This window comes from Tinamus guttatus, unplaced genomic scaffold, assembly GCF_059628265.1.
Source record: "Tinamus guttatus ecotype Peru unplaced genomic scaffold, ASM5962826v1 Tinamus_guttatus_pri_ptg000215l, whole genome shotgun sequence".
NCBI classification, from domain to species: Eukaryota; Metazoa; Chordata; class Aves; order Tinamiformes; family Tinamidae; genus Tinamus; species Tinamus guttatus.
Window position 1 is genome coordinate 3,334,223 of NW_028288749.1, and position 21,574 is coordinate 3,355,796.

Genomic DNA, 21,574 nt, shown 5'->3' on the forward strand with positions numbered 1-21,574 from the left:
ATATCTTGTTGTGGCGAGCCAATAAGAGTTTAAGTCCCGAGCGTCCCTGTGAAGTTGCCTGGCTTCCTTCTGGTGTTATTTGCTGTTCTAGGAAATCATTTGACACTGTCCTCTGCACTTTGAGTCTTCAAATATTTAATGTACAGACAAATGTTTATGGTTTGTTGTATTTGATTATTTTTAAATTTCCTTCCTTTTTGTGCAAGCATGTGTGTGTGTATGCACGTGTGTGGATATGTAAAGCAAAAATGTTAGAAAACAATTGTAAGTTCTACTAGCAAGAACCCTTTAGATACAGTAGCAACTTCTTGTCAGACTTTTCCTGTAGAATAAGCTTTGGGCTTGCCAGTTCTTTGAAGTCAAACGTGCATTTCCTTTCTGCTTGGAGCAGGCAGGCAGGAGTTTTATCTTCGAGCTTTGCTGAGCCCAGTTGTAGTTAAAGAATGTTTTGTTATCTGCTTTCATGCAGCAGGAATTCTTCCTAATTCTGGAAATTAGGAATTCTTCCTAGTTCTTCCTGGGTCTCCTCCAACCTCTATTTAATTTATTTTTCCAAAGGAATAATGAATGTGAACTAGTGCAGTCCCCCTGAAACTTTTATAGAGTTTAAATGCATGATAAAAGCATTGTCTCTAAGGTCTTAGTCATGATAAATCTGGTTCTATCTTGGCAGACTGGCCCTTGAGTCAAATTTTATCGTTTGACCAAAGCTTGAATCTCCAGTTAGACTTGAGCAGATTTGCAATAAGCTTGGGGGATGCTTCAGCCTGTGCTGAAAACCTTTTCAGGAACATAGGAGACAAACTCTGAATTTCTGAAGTCATTAGGAAATCATAGAATCACAGAATGCTTAAGGTTGGAAGGGACCTCTAGAGATCATCTAGTCCAACCCCCTGCACACGCAGGGTCACCTAGAGCACGTGGCACAGGACTGCATCCAAGCGGGGTTTGAAGATCTCCAGAGAAGGAGACTCCACAACCTCTCTGGGCAGCCTGTTCCAGTGCTCTGTCACCCCCACCGTGAAGAAATTTTTCCTTAAGTTCCTGTGGAACTTTGGATGCTTCAGTTTCTGGCCATTTCCTCTAGTTCTGTCGGTGGCCACCAGTGAAAGGAGGCCAGCACCATCCTCCTCACTGCCTCCCTTGAGACACTGCTCAGGTCCCCTCTCAGCCTTCTCTTCTTCAGGCTGAACAGGCCCAGCTCCCTCAGCCTCTCCTCATAGGGCAGATGTTCCAGGCCCCTGATCATCCTTGTAGCCCTGCGCTGGACTCTTTCCAGCAGCTCCACATCCCTCTTGTACTGTGGAGCCCAGAACTGGACACAATACTCTAGATGCAGCCTCACCAGGGCTGAGTAGAGGGGCAGGATCACCTCCCTCGACCTGCTGGAGACCCTCGTCTTAACACACCCCAGGATCCCATTGGCCTTCTTGGCCACGAGGGCACACTGCTGCCTCATGGTCAACTTGTTGTCCACCATGACACCCAGGTCTTTCTCCGCAGAGCTGCTCTCCAGAAGGTCGGTCCCCAGCCTGTACTGGTGTCTGGGGTTATTCCTCCCCAGGTGCAGGACCTTGCACTTGGCCTTGTTGAATTTCATGAGGTTTTTCACCGCCCAGTTGTCCAGTCTGTCCAGGTCCCTCTGGATGGCAGCACAGCCCTCTGGGGTATCGGCTACTCCTCCCAGGAATTCAACTCAAATTCAACTCAAAAATTCAACTCAAAGCATTTGAAAATAATAAGTTGTCATACACAGGGTGGACCAACCTTAATAAATGCTACTCTGACACTCCATTAATCATAAACTGGCAACTTAAGATCTTTCTTTCATGACTCAAGAGTTTGTACAGTGTGAACTTATCATGTTCATTTTGTAATTTTTTTTTTTTTAGCAGAAGGTAGATTTTTGTGGAAAAGTGTGTCCTCTTCCAAGGAGAGGAAGTCTGTAGGTTGAAGAAATGAAAACTGTCAAAAGTTTCTTGAAGGAATGCTTCAGAGACTATTTTCCAGCTTTTAAGTTTACCCGAACTGCTCTTTTATCCGCCTGCCACAGCAGAGGGGAAAAAAGGGAATAGGGCATAGGTTGCCCAAACAAAGGGCAGTTTCAGTGTTGTAGTCTTAAACTTTCGTTTCATCTAAAATTCTTGGGGTCTGGGGATGGCGTATGCTGGCTCCAATTCTGTGCCCTCTGCTTCTGTGTGGGAGAGAGTTCATTTTCTAAACCTTTAGTATATCTGAACTCTTGTTCAGCTTTAATTGCTGCTAATTTGGAGCAGGGGAGGGATCCCTAAATTAGATGTCATGATCCTGACAGGGTTTTCTACCATCTGTGTGAATATGAAGGCAAGAAGTAGGAAGAGAAGCACTGAGTAATTTGGTCTTCTAGAGCTTATCAACCATTTCTACAATGATCTTATTTGGGATGCTTTACCTAAGCGTGTTACAGAAAGTAGGATATGCAGATCTTGAGGAATCCTTTACACCATGGAGAAATAATGTATTTTTTAATTCACCACTTCATTTTGAAAGCTTCAACAGTGACATGGTAAGAGATTTTCAATGAAATAATACCAAAATAATTCAAATAAATTGTTAAATAATGAATTTTCACATTAAAGAAAGATGGTGTCATTTCACATAACTGTATCTAAGGGTTGATTTGACCTGGAAAACTATAATCTTTTTAAGTGAGAAAACATAGAGCTTTTTTAAATCTGTATTTTTTAACCAACTTTAATATTTGTTAAGGTAATGCATGTTGGACTAGAACGAAGGTAAATATGCACTGCGAATGCAAACACCTGCTGCTGTGAGTTACTCAAACCTGTAGGCTCTAAAAATACCATCTCTCACAGTAGAAAATGGTTTAAAAAACAGGGTGGGGGAAACACAACGAGAAAAAAAGAACAGTTCTTGACCTGCTTTTTGTAGAGGCAGATTGTGCAAAACAATGATTTAAGTGTAACAATTTTCTGAAACTCAAACTCTGGACGTTTGATCGCTGGAGCACTGTGGGAGTCGGCTCCTCAGTCTATAGGTCTGATCATCATCTGAACTGCTTTCAGGGAGTAGGAGCCTCCCCGGTACTCGGCCCAAAAGATGCCGTCCTGGTATTTGCTCCGGTAGTGGCCGCCCCTGTACCACACGCCGTTGAGGTTGGAGTGGGCGCACGCGTTGTACCACCAGCCGCCCTTGTGGAAGTGAGCGCAGTTCCCTGGGGAGCGGAAAGAAACAGGTCAGCTGCAGCCCGTGTGGCCCAGCCGAGGCGCGTTCCTCTGCCGTCTCCCTCGGCCTCTCGGGGGGAAGCCTGAGGCGCTTCGCACCCTGGTGTGCTCATCTGGGTTGCTGCTTTTACCTAACTCATGTGTTCTGCACTCATCCTCGCCTGGCGGGGTGGGTGTTAAACCACGTGTCTAGTGTTCCTGTTTGCTGCAGATGCAGGGACGCACCTGAAAGCTAAGGCGGTGAAGCTGGCCTTCAGGGAACTTAAAGGATGTCCTGCTCAGAGATGCTTAACCGGCACTCCTGTCATTTGATGCGGTCCCAAGCACCACTTGGGGCAGCACAGCTCTGCAAAGACTAAAGTTTAGTCATTTTGGTCAGAATATCCCTTTGAGATGATTTCTCTTATAAGGAGGCGGGAACAAGAAGAGATCTGCCTCTTTTTCAGGTGCTGGTATGTAACTAAGGCACTTTCCTGTTGTTCAGGAGACTTGCTGGGTGGTGGCTGCAGCACTGGTCTGAGGTGTCACCCAGGAAGGTGCGTGCACCTCAGTCATGTACGAGTAGTAAGGATGGCATTTAAATATAACGTTTACTCAAATGTGTTTGCTTGAAGAATTTGATTAGAATTGAATTTGAGCTGTGCAGTAGCTTGAAGGGGGCTTCCTCAGTGAGACTTTTATCATTACCTGCTTAAAGCAACTTTCTATGGAATTATCAGAATTCCCCTGGTTTGTGTGTTGTGTTGCTTTAAAGGTGGTATCTCCATGGGTGCCTGCTATGTTGACTCTCTCTTACCTGTGTACATATCCCTGTCTCTGTCCAGCGTTGTGAACTGCTTTCCGTTGTGCCATATCATGGAGTCGCCGGCGTTGCCCTGGTACGTGCCCAGGCGCAGCCGATAGAACTCGCTCTCGGGCTCCAGGCGGAAGCTGCTGTATTCCGCGTAGACCTTCTTGTTGCTCCAGTCTTCCAGTTCAATCAGGAGCCTGTAGTTGTCCTGGTTGGTAAGCATGTAGATATTTTCCAGTCCCAGCCAGTACTCTCCGTCGATGTTTCCGAATCCTTTCTGCATGCAACAACATGAGACTGTTAGTTTAGTCTGCCTTGCTCATCAAAACATGCGTCAGCAGGAATATTGTAAAACAAGGGCACTTGGGTACTGGAGGTCTTTCATGGTTTCTCCATGCATTTAAATGCTTTCTTTCTGCTACTCATAGCTACACACCGAGTTGATCTGCTGGCAGTATAAGGTACTACCAGCATCGGTAAAGGCAGCAGAATTAGCAGGGTCTGTTTTCTGCGATGTCCTCTCCTTTGGAAAGCAGAGCAAAGAGAGGAGCTGAAGAAATATTGCGCATAGTAGGCTAGGGGGGATCAGTAAACATATATGAGTAAGGAAATGGAAGGTGTTGTGGCTTAGCGTGGAAGGAGATTTATAGATTGACAATCTCGTGTTCGAAAAAAACAGCTTTTTGTTGCCTTTTGTGTCCCAAATGATGGTACCTGATTAAGCTCGCTATAAACTTAATCAGTCAACTTGTCTGTAGCCTTCACTAGATTTGTTAGAAATCAAATCGTGAACTTTTGGTATAACTGTGAAGGGTTATTTTACACCTAGTGAGGAAAACTGCTTGTCAAGGTGTGGAGCTCCAGCCAGGGAGGGTGTTTCCATCACTTAATGTGAGTGGTAACTGTTGGGCTTTGCAGTTTCCTCCAGCTGGGCAGGAGCTGCGGTGATAACCCCCTGCAGGGGAGTCTCTCTCCTGCTCCCCAGGAAATAAACATCCCGGCTCCTGACTCAAGTTGCAGTTCCACTAGGGGCTTGAGCTGATCTGGGATCGCGCTGCTGCCAAAAATGGTAGTGCTGCCTTTCTGCTGGCTCCCGGCCGTGCTGGTGGCCGAGCGAGCGGCAGGGCCACGAAGAGCCCAAATGGGGCAAGGGCGGAAGGAGAGACTGTCCCTGTTGCTGCTGGCGCAGTCCTCCCTTTGCCTTCTCCCTGTTTCCTGCCTGGCGTGTGATGACTCCAGAGCAACGTGCAGTCGCTGCCTGCAACGCTCTGTCCGCTCATTTTGTGAACCAGAAGGTCAGGAAAGTCCTATAGGCAAATTAAATATTCACATAACTAGGAGCATGTGAGGAGTGCCACTGTAATTCAGCCTCCAGAGCTGAACTGTGCAGAGCTGAGCTCCGAATATGTATGCAGGAGCGTTCTACCAGCCCTGGGTCTGGAGAAGACTTCACAGTGAATTCTAAAGGTGGAGGTGATGTCCATTACGAAGAAGCTGACATTGAGGCCCGGATCCTGCAAAACTGTTGCTGTAAGTGTTTACCTCCTCCACTTGCGGAGGCTGCTTAGGGGAGACGGTTTTGCTTCTCAAGCACTGCACTGTAGCTCTCAGCGTCTTAACCGAAATCACATGCTTAATTAGGGCTTTGTAATAAATGACTTCCCAGTCACTATCTAGAGTAACATCTCTGCACCGTCATGTTGTGCTCTGAGATATTCTGTATTTGTAATGCCCAAGTAAGTTAAGGAAAGCAATGTGTCCGAATAATACGCTTTCCCCTGAGGGACTGCAGTGCCTGCTGACTACATCTTCTGTACAATTCATTTAAATTGTCTCACTTAAGCAACTAACCCTTTACTTCCAACATTTCAGTATTTATGATTCAGTTTACACATTTGCAGTGAACAACTACCCTGGAAATATTGTCCTCCCCACCCTGCCTTGAGTACAGTTGATAATTGCTGCCACACCAAAACAGCTGCTGGTTTTCTGAATTCCAAAATTTACCTTGTAACTGTCCCAGTTCCTGAAAAAGTTGACAGATCCATCTGTTCTCTTCTGAATAACTGCCCATCCTCCAGGGTCCAAGCTGTTCTCGCACCATAACTGCATCGGTTCATTGCTATTTTCAGGTTTGATCATATAAATCCCGCTGTTGGAGTACCCAGCTTCTTTGGCTTGTTGACAGTCTTTGAATGGACCTTTTTGAAAAGAGGCACTGTGAGCTGTCAGGCTTGGCTACGCAGTACACAAAGTGGTGAGGAATATTCTGTGTGTCAGGGAAAGACTTGGAGGTAATGCGAAGCCACTAATAAGGTTAAAACTACCATGGAAAACAATATAAAGTTATGGTCTCAGATGAATTGCATACCCACACATTAAAAATGTGTGTCCCTGTATCCTCTGCGTTTTACGAACGCGTTGGTTTGCTGAACAGCTAATAACTCTTCATGTATCACCTGGGGTTTTAGCCTCATGTACCCTGTTCAAAAGTGCCTGCTCCAGCTTTTGGTATTCAAAAAGTGCTTTGCAATTCTCACTGGTTTTTCATCTGTGCAACTTAAAATGGTTTGGTGTGAATGTGCTTCATGACCCTAGTGCATCCTTTTGAAACTTGCTGAAGTTTAAAATCATAATGAAAAAAAAGCCAATCCTCCACACATCTGAATACATACAGTTTTTAGGTAGTTTCTCTAGGAAATATTTACTGTCAAATATATTGATAAGAGAATTTAGAGAAATAAGATGATGATATACTGCTTAATTTCTTTGCCTCCAGGCACTTTCCCATTTCCTGGCTCAGCCAGTTAACCATACAGAGGATTTTTATAAGTTTCCTGTGCTGCCCTGGTATGCTACATGTGGAGAGGCCATGGAGAAGGCTCTGGGCAGCTCCCAGGGCTCGCTCGCTTCCACTTGGGAAGGACAACGCTGCTTTAGGCCATGGGAACACTGGCTTTGCCACTTGCCCCCCTATTTACACAAGAGCATCTAGTCCTTCTCTAAGCAGCGTGCAGCTTATGTGCTTCTGAGATCTTTGCTTTGCTCTGTCAGCATTTCACACTTATTTTTCTTTTATAGCAGATTTTATGCTAGCTGTCATGACTTCTGCTGGGTTTAAGCAGCTGATGAGAGAGCAGTTACTTGGCCACCAGAACAACACCTGCTCTTCATTACTTATTAGAGAGGGGTGCCCCAAGTGGATTGGAAAATCCAAATTCACTAAATCTGAAAATAATTCCCTGATGCCTAACATAATTTAAAGGCTAATTTTTCCTCAAACCTACTTGAAAGTGTGGAGAACTGTCACAGGCAAAGGTGATGTGCAGGGAACCAAAATGCCACCTGTGAGCTTTGCTTTAATTAAAGCAGAGGTCGAGTGAAAGTGGCCCTCACCCCACCCTGAGGCTCAATGAGAAGATCAAATTGATACTTGCAGGGTTTTTTAGGCTGTAGATTTGAGGTGGTAAATGCCAGTTGCACCTAATAGGAAATCCTAGGGAGATTTTGGTCTAAGTTTGGGCTTAGTTCTGTCTCATTCCCTTCTCTTATACTACCCAAAGCAAATTTGGATTTGCGTAACTAAATATTGTAAAAACATAAAGCAATAATGACATTAGAAGAAGTGAGAGTGGAAAATGTGTGTGTGTGTTTTTTTTTTTTTTTTCTTTTTTAAAAAGAACGAGTTGAATACTGAGATTGGCTCAATAGATGTGCTCTGTACTATTTCATATGCTGTCAGCTGGAAGAGGAATTGCAGCCTTGCTTCACCATGAGACCCGAGCAGATTTTGGAGTGATTTTTAAGTAGTTTTTGAGGCAGACAAAATCGTACTAGTCCGTTTATGTAACTAACTTAGGTCACTACTAAAATTCAGCTCGCATTAAGGCCACAGGATGTAACTTGTCTGTTTTTTGACTCTCAGTTTGTCTGTGCTTAAGATAAGTTGGGGTTTGTTTGGGCTTCCTTATTCTATAGCCATAAAAACAATTTTTAAAAGGAAATTCTTTGCTGCCTGTAATGGTTTTAAGTTCAGGGCATAAGAACAAATGCACTTTTAATTCTTGTGCATGGGAAATGCTGACATTGGGGTACATGGGCACTCTAATTAAAAAGCATGGTGTAACATCTGTAATTTTCCTATTCAAAATGCAGTGAGGTGCATGATCTTTGTGAGGCTCTGCTGAGAGTAGTGTGTAAACGCATCATTATTGGAATGCTGCAGAGTGGATTTCCTGGGGAATTTTCTAGTATCCCCTTTTCCCTACAGTTACAGCTTGCAGTATAGTGGGAATTGGGCTTGGGTACGTTGGCTGCTGTTCCAGTGATTGTGGTTGCCCATTCACAGCAATGCTTTTTTCTCAGCTTTGAGTAACTCCTACTTTTATGCAATTTATACAAAATGCGTCTCCTAGAACAAGAGGTCCCTCCCCCCCCCCCCCCCCCCCCCCATTTTGAATTTTACTTCCAACCCGCACTTCTAAGATGCAGGTTAACCCTTTTGTAAACTTCTGAATGTGCAAGTATTTATAAGGTGAAACTTCTTCAGAAGCAGTAGGAGAAATACCCTGAATTGCTGATCTAGTTTTTTGTTCTCTCATACTCAAGTCTTTGACTATCCTACTTCTAATAGGGGCTGTTTGATTTTCCCTTGTCTTATTTGACATATTTATAAATTATAAATAGTCCTTATGTTTCAACTGGAAATTTCATTTTTCATTCACACAAACTATTTTGCTTCTGTTGTTTACCTTAATCTCAAACCTTGGAGATAACTGGACATTGCCTTGCGCTTTATGATAAATTGTGTTTGTTTTTAATGATTGATGCTCTGCCAGCAGCGGTAATTCCCAACCCTCATTTCCTCAGGGCACTGCAAGGAACACTTAAACTACCGATTGGGGGACTTAAATACTAATGAAGTTGAATATTCTTAAAATTGCCTGTGATTTCTTTGTGTTTCCTTGCAAATACGGATGCAAAATCAGAACTTTTAAGCAGTGGGAAGAGGGAGCGAAGGCTGTGGTGGGTGCTTTAGAGGAAGATGCTTAGTGGTGTTGCTTCACTGTGTATGCAACAAACACATCCCAGGAGAGGAAAACATGCATTTTAAACAAAACTCTGAATTATTGTTCAGAATCATACTTTGGCTGTCTGACAGACGTTAACGTAATGCTTTTAGCAATTTGCTTTTGTCATGATCTATGACTGAAATTCTCATGACATCTGGCATTTTAGTTGGGCTCATGCCTGAATTTTTCACAGCTGCTGAATAAAAATAATTGCTCTTTACATCAGCGGATATTTACTTGGAGTGTTGCAGAGGAGTCTCAACTGTGTCTTCCGACTGGGACTAAAAGCAGTTAAAAAAAATAAAAGGCATTTGCTGTGTAACCTAACAAAAGCAGGAGAAGAGATGGTTACTTGAAAATTATAAGGAAAATATGATGAATCTAAGGATTCAGAAAAGCATGCTATAATTCTGTCGAACTTGCGAATGATGAAAGTGCTCAGGGATTCTCTCAGGGAGTTTAATTTGGAAAGAATTTTTTTCCTCCTTGATAGTTTTGTTTCTAGAGCAAAATGAATCTGCAGTGACCTGAGAAGTGTAACTTGTGAAAATGTGATAGTTGTCTGAGTGTATCTTCATATTTCGTATTATTTATGGTATTAACTTTCCCTACTAATATCAAATTACTGAGAATGTGGCTGCTCATTTTATATTTTCACATTTGGGTGCATATACTTGGATTTGCTCTCGAGTATTTCAACAAAACAATAAAAAAACCAAATAACAAATCTTGTATCAGTTGTCATGGTGTTGCTGGGTATAGGCCTCTCTTTTAAAACCATTTACAGTAATATTACAATTACAACAGGAATTACTTCTGGCAAATGTACCTGTATAGCTATTAAGGGCAACTATTTAAGATTATTTCAGTTATTTAATGCACACTAGCTGGTTTTGCATTCCCTGTTGCCGATCACCATACCATGTAGCTAATAGCATCCTCAAAGGAATGGTGTTAAAGAGCATAGGTGGAAACAGTGTTCATTCCCATAACTCCAACTCAGCTGCTTCTTATATTATAAAACAAGACTTGTGAGTGAAAGTTAAGTACTTCAGACTGATATTTTTTGAGCATCAACTATTTCCTCAAACAAATCCCATACAATGATAGTGTAAGAATGAGACTCTTTGGGAAGCTTAAGTCTAATGCTTTCTTTGGGGGAGTAGGGGAGGAAAATGATAGTTGGGGAAAGGGCGAGCTGTGCTGGGTGCTTAATCGTTGTTCTGGTTGCACTGCTCTAAAACACAGGAGTTTCGGCTCGCGTTAGCGGCAGCGACGCATAACTCACCTTCGTTAATGAGGGCTAGCGGGGGCACTCGGAAAGGGCTCTTCGTGGGCGCCGTGGCGGGCTCGGGGGGCGGCCGCACGTCCCTGTCCCTGGGGTAGCCGGGGTCCCGCTGGATCTCGTTGCCCCCCAGCAGCACGGGCGGGTAGGGCTGCCCGTGGGGCACGTGCTGCGGCACCACCTGCACGAGCGGCGGCGCGCCGTGGCCGTCCTGCCGGGAGAAGAGCCGCAGGCACTGCTCCTCCAGCAGGGCAATGGTCACCGACTGGTTGTTCACCAGGTCGGTCAGCGCAGCGTACTTCACCTCCAGCTCCTTGTACTTTGTTGCCATCTTCAGCATTTCTGTGGTAACGTTAAGGACTTTGTTTTCCAGCTGGGAGAGCTCCAGGGAGTTATCACGCTTTCGAATTATCTCATGCAAGAGCTGCATGTAGAGTTGAGTGACCCGTGAGTTCATATTACGGCTCTCTTTCCTCAGTAATTTCACTTCGTTGACTATGTTTCCATCCACATCCACCACCAGTTGCAGTATGTCAATCTCCCGCTTCTGCTTGGACAGTACATCCTTCAGGTTTTCTATGTCCATCCTTGTGACTTCGTCTTTTCTGTTACCAGTAGCCGGTCCGTTGGTGTTCACACAGATGGGCCCCGTAATTTTTTGTTCTGGGACCAAGAAGGTGTAACCACATTTCTTGCCTTCCTCTCCGCTGCCCGCTGATCGGGGGTGTCTCCGTTGGGATGCTCTGCTGAGCTTGGAGCGGCCTCTACAGTGTCCGATAGACAACAGGAGGAGCAGCAGTGCACCCAAAGTCCACTTAAATAGCTTCATCTTCAAGCAAGTATGAGGGAGCTATTGAACAGAGAGAAGACAGAATGTTTAGTTTCAGAGCTCATTATAATAACCACTGTTCTGGGGGAAGGCGCTCATTTGCACCTGAGCTATCATTAAAACTAAACTGCCTCATCTGATGGGATTTGCCATGCAATGTGCATGTGGACAAGTGTTTGGAATCTGTTGCAGGGGGTGAGTGCCCATCAGATGGGGTTGCAAAGAACAGCTTTCTATCCTGAGCAGCAAGCCCTAAAAAATTGCTGGTTATATTAGAGAATTTGTAATGAAAGCACTTTCAGAAACAATGTTCCTTTTCACGTTGTGTTATGTTTTTGTTATAAATTTGACTGCTTAGATCTGTAGTCTGTGCAATGAAAGCATGGGGTTATAAAACCGTTTTTGCAGAATATCTTGAAGGAATGAAAGCAGAGACAGAGTGGCTGATATATATATATTTTTAATCCAGATTACAAAAATTATAATGTTCATAATTTGGATTAAGCCAGCCTTTCTGTACTTTCTTTTGGGTTTGCATATGGCCATATGTATATAATGTATGTACTGTAGGCACCTCTACTCCCCTGTATACACATATGCTTTTCAAGCTTACTCTGTGTAAGCACACATACTTGAAAGACATGAAGTAATATATTAACCTGGCTTTGATATTAGTGTTAGATTAGACTAATGTAGTTGTCTTTGATTAAAGTATTGATTAAAACCACATTAACCATATTAAAACCCTACAAGTAACCTAAAAGCCTTAAAAAATGGATAACACAGCTTGCTCAATCCTTTGGTATCTCCTCAGCTAACTTTTAAGACGAATGTTTTTAACTTATGGCTAATGGATCTGAGGTGGTGGTTGACCGCTGAGCGCGGCTGGGAGCCCCCTCTGGGCCGTCATGCCCAGGAGTGTCCCTTGGACGCCCTGGTGTTGTCTACAACGCGCCTGTCTTCACTGGCAGTCATGTTACAAGTTCTGCCTCAGGGAGGAAGGGAAGCTGTTTGCTTTTAACACATATCAAAACCTCTTTCTTACTTGACATAAATAGCAAGTATACAGAGAAGGTCGAGAAAATGTATTTATATTTAAACATTTATGCCTGTGTATTTTATTGCTGGTATGTAATAACTGTTTTGGTATATAAGCCGCTGCTGGGCTTATAACGATAAATAGTGTTTTCAAAAACAATTTGCTTACATTTTTTTAGTACTGGCCTGCGAAAGGTATGCTTTGTATGAAAACACTGGAGCATTGTTTTTGGCGCAACAATTACGTAGTTTTCTTTAGTTTCAAACATTTTGAATAACACTTGGCAGTGCTCTGTTGGAAATTCATTACATTATGAATCATCTTTTTGCCTGAGTCACGGTAAAACATGGGAAATAGTATTGGGTGATTCTCAGCTTGACAGAGAGGAGCTCAGTTAACTGTCTGGACTTCACTTTCTACGTGTTCTCTAAACTTTTTTTCAGTGTTTTATGTGCAATGTTTTCCCATGCAGAGAAAGCACCTTCATGACACACTAAGGATGACACTGTAGTGGGAGCTGAGTATTCCACTCTTCCCGCTTTCAGCATGTAACAGCTTCTTTGTATCCCCAAAATAACCTGTGTGAATAACCTATGAATCTCTGGTCATTATTATTAAAGATCCAGTACCCTCGTTGAAATACAGAATGGCTGTGGGGAAAAATAGCCCATTTAACCCTTTGTTTTAACACAAAAGCACATGTCCCTGAAGAGGGGTGTTGCACACATCCTGGCGTGCTGCTGTTTTATTGCATCTGCGGAAGGAACTTCAGTACTGCTCCTGTCAGCACAGAAAACCTCATACTGGTTATGTCAAAAATCTTCCAAGTTGGGGGTAGGGCTTCAATACCATTTTAAGCCGAATACCATTCCTTTTTTCCTCCCCACCCCCCCCCCTTTTTTTTCTTTTCAGGCTGATCCTAATACAAAAAAAATATATTTCAAAAATTACTCTGACCGTTTACTTTAGAAAAGTGCTATTAGTAGTAAGGTACAAAATTCTGCTTAAGAGCTAAGTAAAGCTTTCAGTGAAAATCTATTATAGCATGGGGTGTAATATCCGAAAAAGCGGTATGTTTTAGCTGTCTAAACAAAAAGCTATTTGTTCCTTGTGGAAATACCGTGGCTGACAAGTCAAGGCATAAAACGTGGAGCTCCGCAGCACGGAGCAGAAAACCTGTTCTCTCCGAGCCCACAAAGGCCCCTTCTACCCGGTGGCCTCAAAGTGCAGCACGTCAGCTCAGTGCGCGTCTTCATCCGGAGCATTTGTGCGAAATGGCAAATACCGAGCACCCTCGGTGTGAGCCTGCCTTTCCAGCTGCATGCGACGGGAAGAGAAACAGCCAGGTTTCTTAGCAAAGAGAAGTGATCCCACTGAGGATAAAGATGCTTCCATGGCATCTATGAATATGGTACCACATCATCGACTTTCTTGTTATGCAGATTTTCATTTTCTTCTAAAAGTTTGTCTTAGCGAGTAAAATCAACAAAATTATCCAATAAATGTCTCCATCTCCATCTTTTATTTATTATTATTTTTTAGTTTTAAGCAGTGTCTCTAACCTCAGAGGCTTTACTGGAGTGGAGACAGTGCTACTGTAGGAGAAGTGTTCACATGGATTTTTGATGATACAGTATCTGTGTACTCTATAAATTACTTTGCCCTGTATAAATATGTCTCTTCCTGGCGAGTCTCTCTGCTATTGGTAAAATAACAGTATTACTTACATTTGTGTTGAGTAGGAACCAGGAATAATAGATTTGGTTTTCTTGGGCAGATGTATAGTGTACTGAGTCACAGAATTTTACTTTTGATATTAACAGGAATGTTCTGATATTAAGAGCAATCTGATTCATTTTAGAAAATGAAATCTAAAAATCTTCAAGTGCTTTTGAAGTAGCCATTGGAAGTGTGTCACTCTTAAGCCGAACTCATAGAAATTCTCTGTGAGAATTGCAAAGTTTGCCACACCAAATGTTTTGAAAGTATAGTACAATGTCTTCACGTTCCTGTGAAGTTTTATGCACTTCTTAGGGCTTCTTGGCAGCTGGAGGGGTCTCTCCATTCTTTGGATCTCATTATGTTTATATGCAGCATTTTAACAAGCAGAATAACAGCCAGGGGTGTTTGGTATTCAGAGATGAGTTATTTAAGTGCCCCAGAATTCCCTATGAGACAGGTATGGAAGACACTGAGCAGTGGTACCCTTTGCTTCATTCACTGCTGTATAAATTTTAAAAATTGACCAAATAGTGGATGGTATGAGCAATAAATTAAAAGTTGTAAAAAATACTGGAAATAGGAGTGCAAAGAGTGCAAGTTAAACTTCAGGATTTCTATGCTGAGACCAAAATTCATGTAAAACTTTTCCTCATGCTTCAGATTTTTCGTTTGGCAACAGCTTAACAGTAATAGTCTATCGTTTATTTAAATTATCACTTCAACATTTGAACTTGCCTTAGAAGATGGCAAAGTAGGAGTTAAATTCTTGCATGGAGATGTTTTTTCTTTAATGTTATTGACTCAGCCTTTTTTGTGAAAGATTTAGGAATTGTTCTAAGTGTAATGCTAAGCAAAAGCTTGGCTAACAGTGACTGAGGAGAGCCTGGTGGCCAAAGTACAGAGGAGATTTCAGATGTTCCTTTTGTCTGTTTAGATTCTTCCCTAGAATATGGAGACAAGCACAGAAGGATGGGTTCTCTCTCTCTCTTTCTCTCTCTCTCTTTCTCTCTCTCTCTCTCTCTCTGCCTTGTTGCTTTTTTTCATAAATACTAAATTTTAATTAAGCTTGCTTACTCATAACGCTTTGTGTCTTTTTCCTTACTGTCACCCTTTCTTTCTCTTTTATTTTGTCAGTTTCCCGAGAGTTTAATACCAATATGTAACTCTTACTCTTTCATTGTTTTCAATTTATGTATTGTGGTGTTCTTTCAAAGATGAGGAAGGGCATACACCAGAAAAGCTCTTTAAATTTTGGGGGGGGAGGGGGGTTCTCTCTGTGCTTTTTGTATTCTGGCTTTTTTAAAAGCTTTCTGTTTGTTTTGGCTCACAACTGGATCCCTCCTCCTCACCGCTGCCCCCAAAGCACTGCAACAAAAACTTTATTTTCCACTTAGCACACTGATGCTTTCTATGCTGCACTTCATGTTTATGAAGCCCGTCAATTGTTTGGCTGGTAAACCACTTTAACCACAACTTCAGCTGTGAACGCTCATTGTTTTGAAGCTCCTCTTCGTGGATCTGCTGCGGAGCGGCGGTACTGTTCCCTTCCCTGACATTCTCCACGTTGCTCCATGAAGGGGTTAGCGTCTGTTTCAATCGCTTGGAGAGGGTTGATTTTTCTGACCCAGTGTGCGATTATAGGTTAGTTTTTCCAAAGCAGCTTGGGCTGCTTTTGAAGATTTTAATCTTAGAAGTCCCTATTTAAAAAAAAAAAAAAAAAAAAAAAACCCTTTCAGTTGCAGAGAGAAACGCTGATTAACTACTTAGAGGTGCATGGAGCATGGATTTACTTGGGATTTTTTTAGTGGTTTTAAGGAGGTATCCATTTTCTAGCTCTAGTAATGCTGGGTCTGTGCTCTGAGCACAACCTTGCCTTCCCTGAAGTCAAGAGGAATTTGGAGTTTTGCTTTGCGGTGGGGTCAGAATTTCACCTTATATTCTTACCACCCCAATAATGCGCTCAGCAAAGAATCTGGCAGTGTTGATTTTCGCTAATTGTATATAGCACAAATCCATACAAGTCTTGCAGCTGAACAGCTCTGACTCGCTCATCGTTACCAGTGAAGTGAGGGAGTTTCTGCTCCCACGCAAATCCTCTGAAGCTCTTCCCAAGTTCCCAGAGTCTACCAAACTCCCCAAGAGTGAGTTCTGTATTTTTAGCTGTCAGATAGCTGTGGGGCCGAGAGCTGGGGCTGCTCACGGACATAGGCATGTGATGGAGTGGGTGTAAATGGCTCCTAATGAAACTTGTAAGTAAGAGTAACTTTAAAACTTACCAAGAAGAAAAAATCCTGCAGCTGTTTCACTTCTGGAGTGGATGCAAAATCCAGAGGCCAACTTGCAGATGTGTCTTATGCTCCCTGATGGTGCAGGCTGCTAATCCGCGGCTGTAGCAGCGAGCTGCTGCAGTCCTTCTCCCTTAGATCCAAACCGCCTTGAGGAAGCGGGCTTCTCCATGCGCTAACCAAGCAAAGGACATGGCTGTTGCAGAGCGCTGCCTGCGCCGGTGTGTGTTATCCCAGCGCAGAGGCTGCGGCGTTCCCCTCCTGCCCGCGGGCCCAGGTTCCGTGTACATCACATCGGCACAGGGAGGATTTTAAGCTCGGCCCGGCGCGCGCGCCCGCGGCTCTGGCGCACTCGGCCCCACTGATGTCAGCGCCGCCCACCAAACTCCTCCTTCGCTCTGGAGGGGGTAGGGATGCGGCCGCGGGGAACAAGGCAGCCTGTGTGCCCCTCGCAGGGAGGGTACCAGGTGGCAGCAGGCGCTGCCCCCCGGCAGCAGGCGACTGCAAATCAAACATTTTTACTGGGGTGCCGAACGAGGCCTTTTAAGTTGTTACAGTACCGGGCTTCAGCTGGAAGAAAGAATCTTTCAGGCTGATAAATCTCCGTTTGTGTCGCCGGGAATAAAAGAGGCAGGCTGGGTACAACAGGGAAAACAGCGCGTTTGGAGGCTCGGGGACCGTTGGGCTGAACGTCGCCTTCGGGTCCTGACGTTTGCTTAATGAGAAGCAGTCGCAGCTGTTAAACTCCTAAAGCTGCCGGGACATGTGGAAAGCATTAAAACCGCGCGGGATGCCTTTGGGTAGTATGAGGCTGTTCAAGAACATCTGATTAGTGTTAGAAGTAGCCAGAGTCACAGAGATTGCACCCTAAGGGAAATGCAGCGCAGTGCTTTTAGCTCTGTCAGTCCTCAGCCAGCACTTCAGCACATCCATTTTGTTTTCTTGGATCTTTGCCTTTATGTAGGAGATGCCCATTACATTTGCGAGTTACCGTTGTGCTCTCTCAACATTTGCTTAGATTTCGTAGAATTGCATGAAATCATTCTAGAGAAGAGCCATCTACAAAAAAGATCTGATCTAAAAGAAAAAAAAACCCACTACTTCTAAAGAATTTCTTCAGAAGGATAATCCTATGAATGTGTTAATTTATAAAATCATGTATAATATTGCAGGAGCATATTCATAATGAATTTAAGCATAAATATTAAGCATGATTTACTTCTCTCTATGGAAGATTGGGACATTTTAGTGGCCGTTTGGACGCTGACTAGCAAAGTTGGCCTCCAGGCAGCTTCTACAGCTCAGATAGCATTAGAATATAAATGTGAATAATGCATTGCTCATCTCTCTTTCTATTTTATAATAAACTACTACTAGCAGCATACGAGATTGAAAAATGTGGTAGTATATCAGGTCATGTGTAATACCTTTCTATTCACTTTTTTTTTGGTGCCACCTTTCAACCACAAGTATTTTAATTTGTTTCTCTGTGTGTGCGCACACGCACATGAATGTGTTGACTTTGGAGCCATGCCCAGAGTTTCAGTTTCAAGAACCTACTGGCTTGGTGCTGTACAAACACAAGAGCTGTTCTAGTGAGGCTGTTCTGGTGAGGTTGTGTTCATTCTCTTCCACCTGTAACTTCTTGTTATGACTCTGGTTATACAACCTTACGTCAGAAAAATATAAATAGTTTTAGAAATTCCGGATTAGGTTAATAACAGCTTCTTGAAAATATCATTTGAGTTTGGATATTTTTAAGTCATGTAAGGCTTTTGTATTGTGGAGGTTATAGGAGAAGAGTTTTCCTTTGCAATGATGAAGTTGGTTGACAGATGCTTCATTTATTTGATACAAGAGATGATCAGACTTTATGGGTAAATTTTCAAAGTAGATAAAATTATAAGCAGTCTATTTACGGCAATAATATGAAAGGACGAGGATTTTCCTCTGTTTTCCATGTGGCCAAAGGATTGGCACAACGGTAAGACTACAGAGGTGTGAGGGAAAGAAATAAGTAGAAGACTTGAAAAGCTATATCTAAGCCCATGGGATTTTAGTGACTAAAGTTAATATGAACTTCATAAGTTGTATCACGTTTCGGTCTAAGTTCACTTTTTGCATGGATATAATTTTCCATGTTAGGGCAAATAGAGTTTTTTCTATTTCTATTCACATTGGAAGGTTAGAAATAAGGTCTTTCTCCTCTATTTTGTTTTATCTTTTTGAAATGTGTTGAATTGGAGCAATAGCAACTGCATAAATTTATTAGTAATTTTGCTCCTGTATTCTAGCAATTTGTTTAATATGCTTCACATTTGTCAGAGGAATGATGAATTGGTAGTCTGACAAGCTCAGGAATTATGAGCAGTTGCATATATGCTCATAATTGCTTTCAGCTTTAGAAACAGTGATGCTGTCAAAGATGAAGTCTGATTGTACGTGCCTGGTAGGATGTATGCAAAGAAGGAGTCTCCATCTCCTGTTCTGATTTGTTGGATCTAGCTGCACATGTAATATGGCACTTGCAAATACAGCCAGGACAAGGGTGACAAAATTGAAGGTCAAACGAAGTCCCCTCCAGAAAGGAGTGGTGCACTCTCCTATAAATCCAAGCATAGTTACTATTCTTTTATTCTGAAGTGCAGAAGTTCTTGGAGATCCTACTGAGATTATTTTCCAAATACATAAAACGTAACACAGCGAGGCTATACTGTTATCAATCTCCCTGTACATTAGTCAAGGAGAGCAAAAATTCCACAATACTTCTTGCCTTTATGGTAAATGTGCAACACTAAATTAAGGAATTCGGGTTTTTTTCAGGTATTTATCTCTCAGACTTGACATATATTGATTCTGCATACCCATCAACAGGAAGCATTCTGGAAAGTGAGCAAAGAACAAATTTAATGAATAACATACTTCGAATTATCTCCGATTTGCAGCAGTCCTGTGAATATGGTAAGATAGCATGTTAATTTTGCAGCATTAAACAGAATAACCTCTAAAGTATTAATATTTGCCTTCTGTAACATTATCTTAATAAGGTCTGACCCATTGGTAAGGTCGGGACCACCCCTTGCATCCCAAGGGCTAAAGCATGAATTTCAACACTGTATATATGTGATAAATATGCACATCTCATGCGGGAAAGGCTGGTTCTCTATAAGTACATTCTAGAAGGTAATTCGGTGTTCGCCTGTGAGCGGTACAGTCATTACAGCTGTCATCTGTTCTCTAGATATTCCTCTGTTGCCTCATGTCCAAAAGTATCTGAACTCAGTTCAGTACATAGAAGAGCTGCAGAAGTTTGTAGAAGATGACAATTACAAGTAAGTATGAAATGCTGCAACGCACTTAATTCTTTAGCAGAAGTAGCTTTTATAACAAAAAAGCCTGTCACTTTGTCTCTACTTGCACCAAGAGTTTATGGGTCTCAGATTATTTTGCTAAGTGATTTGGCATCCAGCAAAGCTGAGGGCTGGACGCGTGTGGCGGGAGGCAGCGCTGAGGCAGGAGAGGGGCTGATGTGGAGCTGCCGCGTGAGGCAGGAGCCTGTTCCCTGGCTGAGCCGCTCCAGGAGCTTCTCACCCTTCCTGCCACCACTGTGGTGTTCAATCAGCTGCTTGTATAGCCGCCTTCCAGCGGTGGGAGGGCAGGCACCCTGAAGGAACAGATTATCTTTGTGAAAACAATGATTTATAAACGGTGGCCTGCCGTTTAGTAACCCTAATTAGAGTTTATGAGATGGCGGCAAATAGGCACCCTTCAGTTTGTGTGAGAGGGCAGGTAACAAGGGCGCAAGCTGCCGGCTTCTCAAGGCTCAGTCTTCAAGGGTGGTTGGTCCTCTGGCGCGGCACTTGTCCCCGATGTGTAGGCATCGAGCTTTAGCTTCTTGCTGCAGTGTTTGATAGGCTGCTTCTAAAATCACTCTGTGCTTATTCCTGAGAGTAAAGCTCCACGGTTAACCATTTGAAGCAAAAAATGTTACTTGGCAGCGGTGGCTGGTTCTCTGTGGGATATAGTCTTCATGAATCCCACAAACCACTCTTCTTCACCAACTGGGAATCAACAGTAGTGGGAGTTGTGTTGCTGAGGAGCCACCTCACCCTGTACAACCCCAGGTCTGAGGGCTGGAAACAGTTGCATGTAATGCAGTGGCAGGAATACTGTTAAAACCTGATTTTACACCTATGAGTAATGCATCCTCCCAGACTGCAAAATGTATGGGGACAGTGTATTTTGAAAAAACAGTGTTATCACAAGAGAAGAACTTTTTATCTCATGAGGCGTTTATGAAAAGGCTGGAGTTGGAAAAACATGACTGTGACTTGAATTGCTGTTTTGTCTTGCTCAAGAATCTTATTTAAGAAAGCTAAACTTTAAAGCTGCCATGAATCTGCACAAAACTGTCTGGGAATGAGCGAGAGGAGCTGTCAGATTTTAAGCGTTTTCTTCTAAAAGTTAAAAGAGGTGCTTTTCTGAACTTGCTGTATCCAAAGCTTTTAGCTCTGCACATTTTGCTAGCAAGACATGCTTGGTCTCTTTTGGAGTTACATGATGAGCAGTCTACCCCTTTGTGACACTAATGGAGGTAGCATTGAAAAACGCTGAACTGTTTTAGAAAAAGCTTAAATCATTGACCCAATCAGCCTGATTATGTATTTTCCAAAGCCTCAAAGAAGGATTTTGTTTTCTTAGAATAGTAGTGGCAGCAGAAGGCTGCCTATGCGCATATGTGCTCATGCTTTTATTACCTTGCAGAAAAGTTCAAAGCAAAAATTATAGTGCATAAATGTTTTTGCCAAGGTGGTGGACAGTTTGGGTTTTTATGCTAGGATAGAGGTATCTTCAGAGGTATTTTTTCACCCAAAAGGGGAGGGAGGGAAGTTAAGAATACTATATATTGAAGATAGTAACTGTGGAAGTTTTGTGTTAACTTCACAATGTTTCTTGCAGTTATAGAAACAAGAAGCTTTCAATTATAAATCAAAAACAAAAGTTCAAAATTGTGTTCAAAAAATGTACTTTTGTATCCATTTCTTCATAAAGTAATTTTTATTGCTTCTTTAATGCAGGCTTTCCTTAAAGATAGAACCAGGGACCAGTACCCCACATTCTGCTGCTTCCAGAGAAGATTTAGTAGGTAAATGCTTAATAACTATGAGAAGACTTCAGCTGGTCAAGCACTTTATTTTTGAGTTGTGAACAGAGAAGATATTTGCTTGAGGTGTAAGCACTGTGTATTGGTACTAGAACTCTAAAGTTGATATCTAAGCTCTTTTCAAGGAATTGGATCAGCTTTTTAGGTTCCCGTGTATTGTTGCA

General features: G+C 42.7%; 2 protein-coding genes across 4 annotated transcripts in view; one reads left to right on the forward strand and one right to left on the reverse strand.

Moving 5' to 3' along the window:
• RALGPS2 (Ral GEF with PH domain and SH3 binding motif 2) overlaps positions 1-21,574 on the forward strand; it is a 67,538-nt gene that overhangs the window by 25,694 nt on the left and 20,270 nt on the right. For both annotated transcript variants that reach the window (XM_010226449.2, XM_010226450.2), the window contains exons 8-10: positions 19,070-19,207; positions 19,488-19,578; positions 21,325-21,392. In XM_010226449.2, the coding sequence (XP_010224751.2) occupies positions 19,070-19,207; positions 19,488-19,578; positions 21,325-21,392 (297 nt within the window). The remainder of the gene's footprint in view (positions 1-19,069; positions 19,208-19,487; positions 19,579-21,324; positions 21,393-21,574) is intronic.
• Positions 3,003-11,213, reverse strand: ANGPTL1 (angiopoietin like 1). 2 transcript variants are annotated; one of them, XM_088524869.1, is made up of 4 exons: positions 10,427-11,213; positions 6,022-6,252; positions 4,021-4,291; positions 3,003-3,214 (listed from the first exon to the last, which is right to left on the reverse strand). In XM_088524869.1, exons 1-4 carry the CDS (start codon positions 11,198-11,200, stop codon positions 3,027-3,029), a joined length of 1,464 nt encoding a protein of 487 aa, XP_088380995.1. In that variant the 5' UTR covers positions 11,201-11,213; the 3' UTR covers positions 3,003-3,026. The 2 variants fall into 2 exon arrangements, with proteins under 2 accessions (XP_088380995.1, XP_088380994.1); XM_088524868.1 differs by having other exon boundaries at positions 6,022-6,215; positions 10,375-11,213.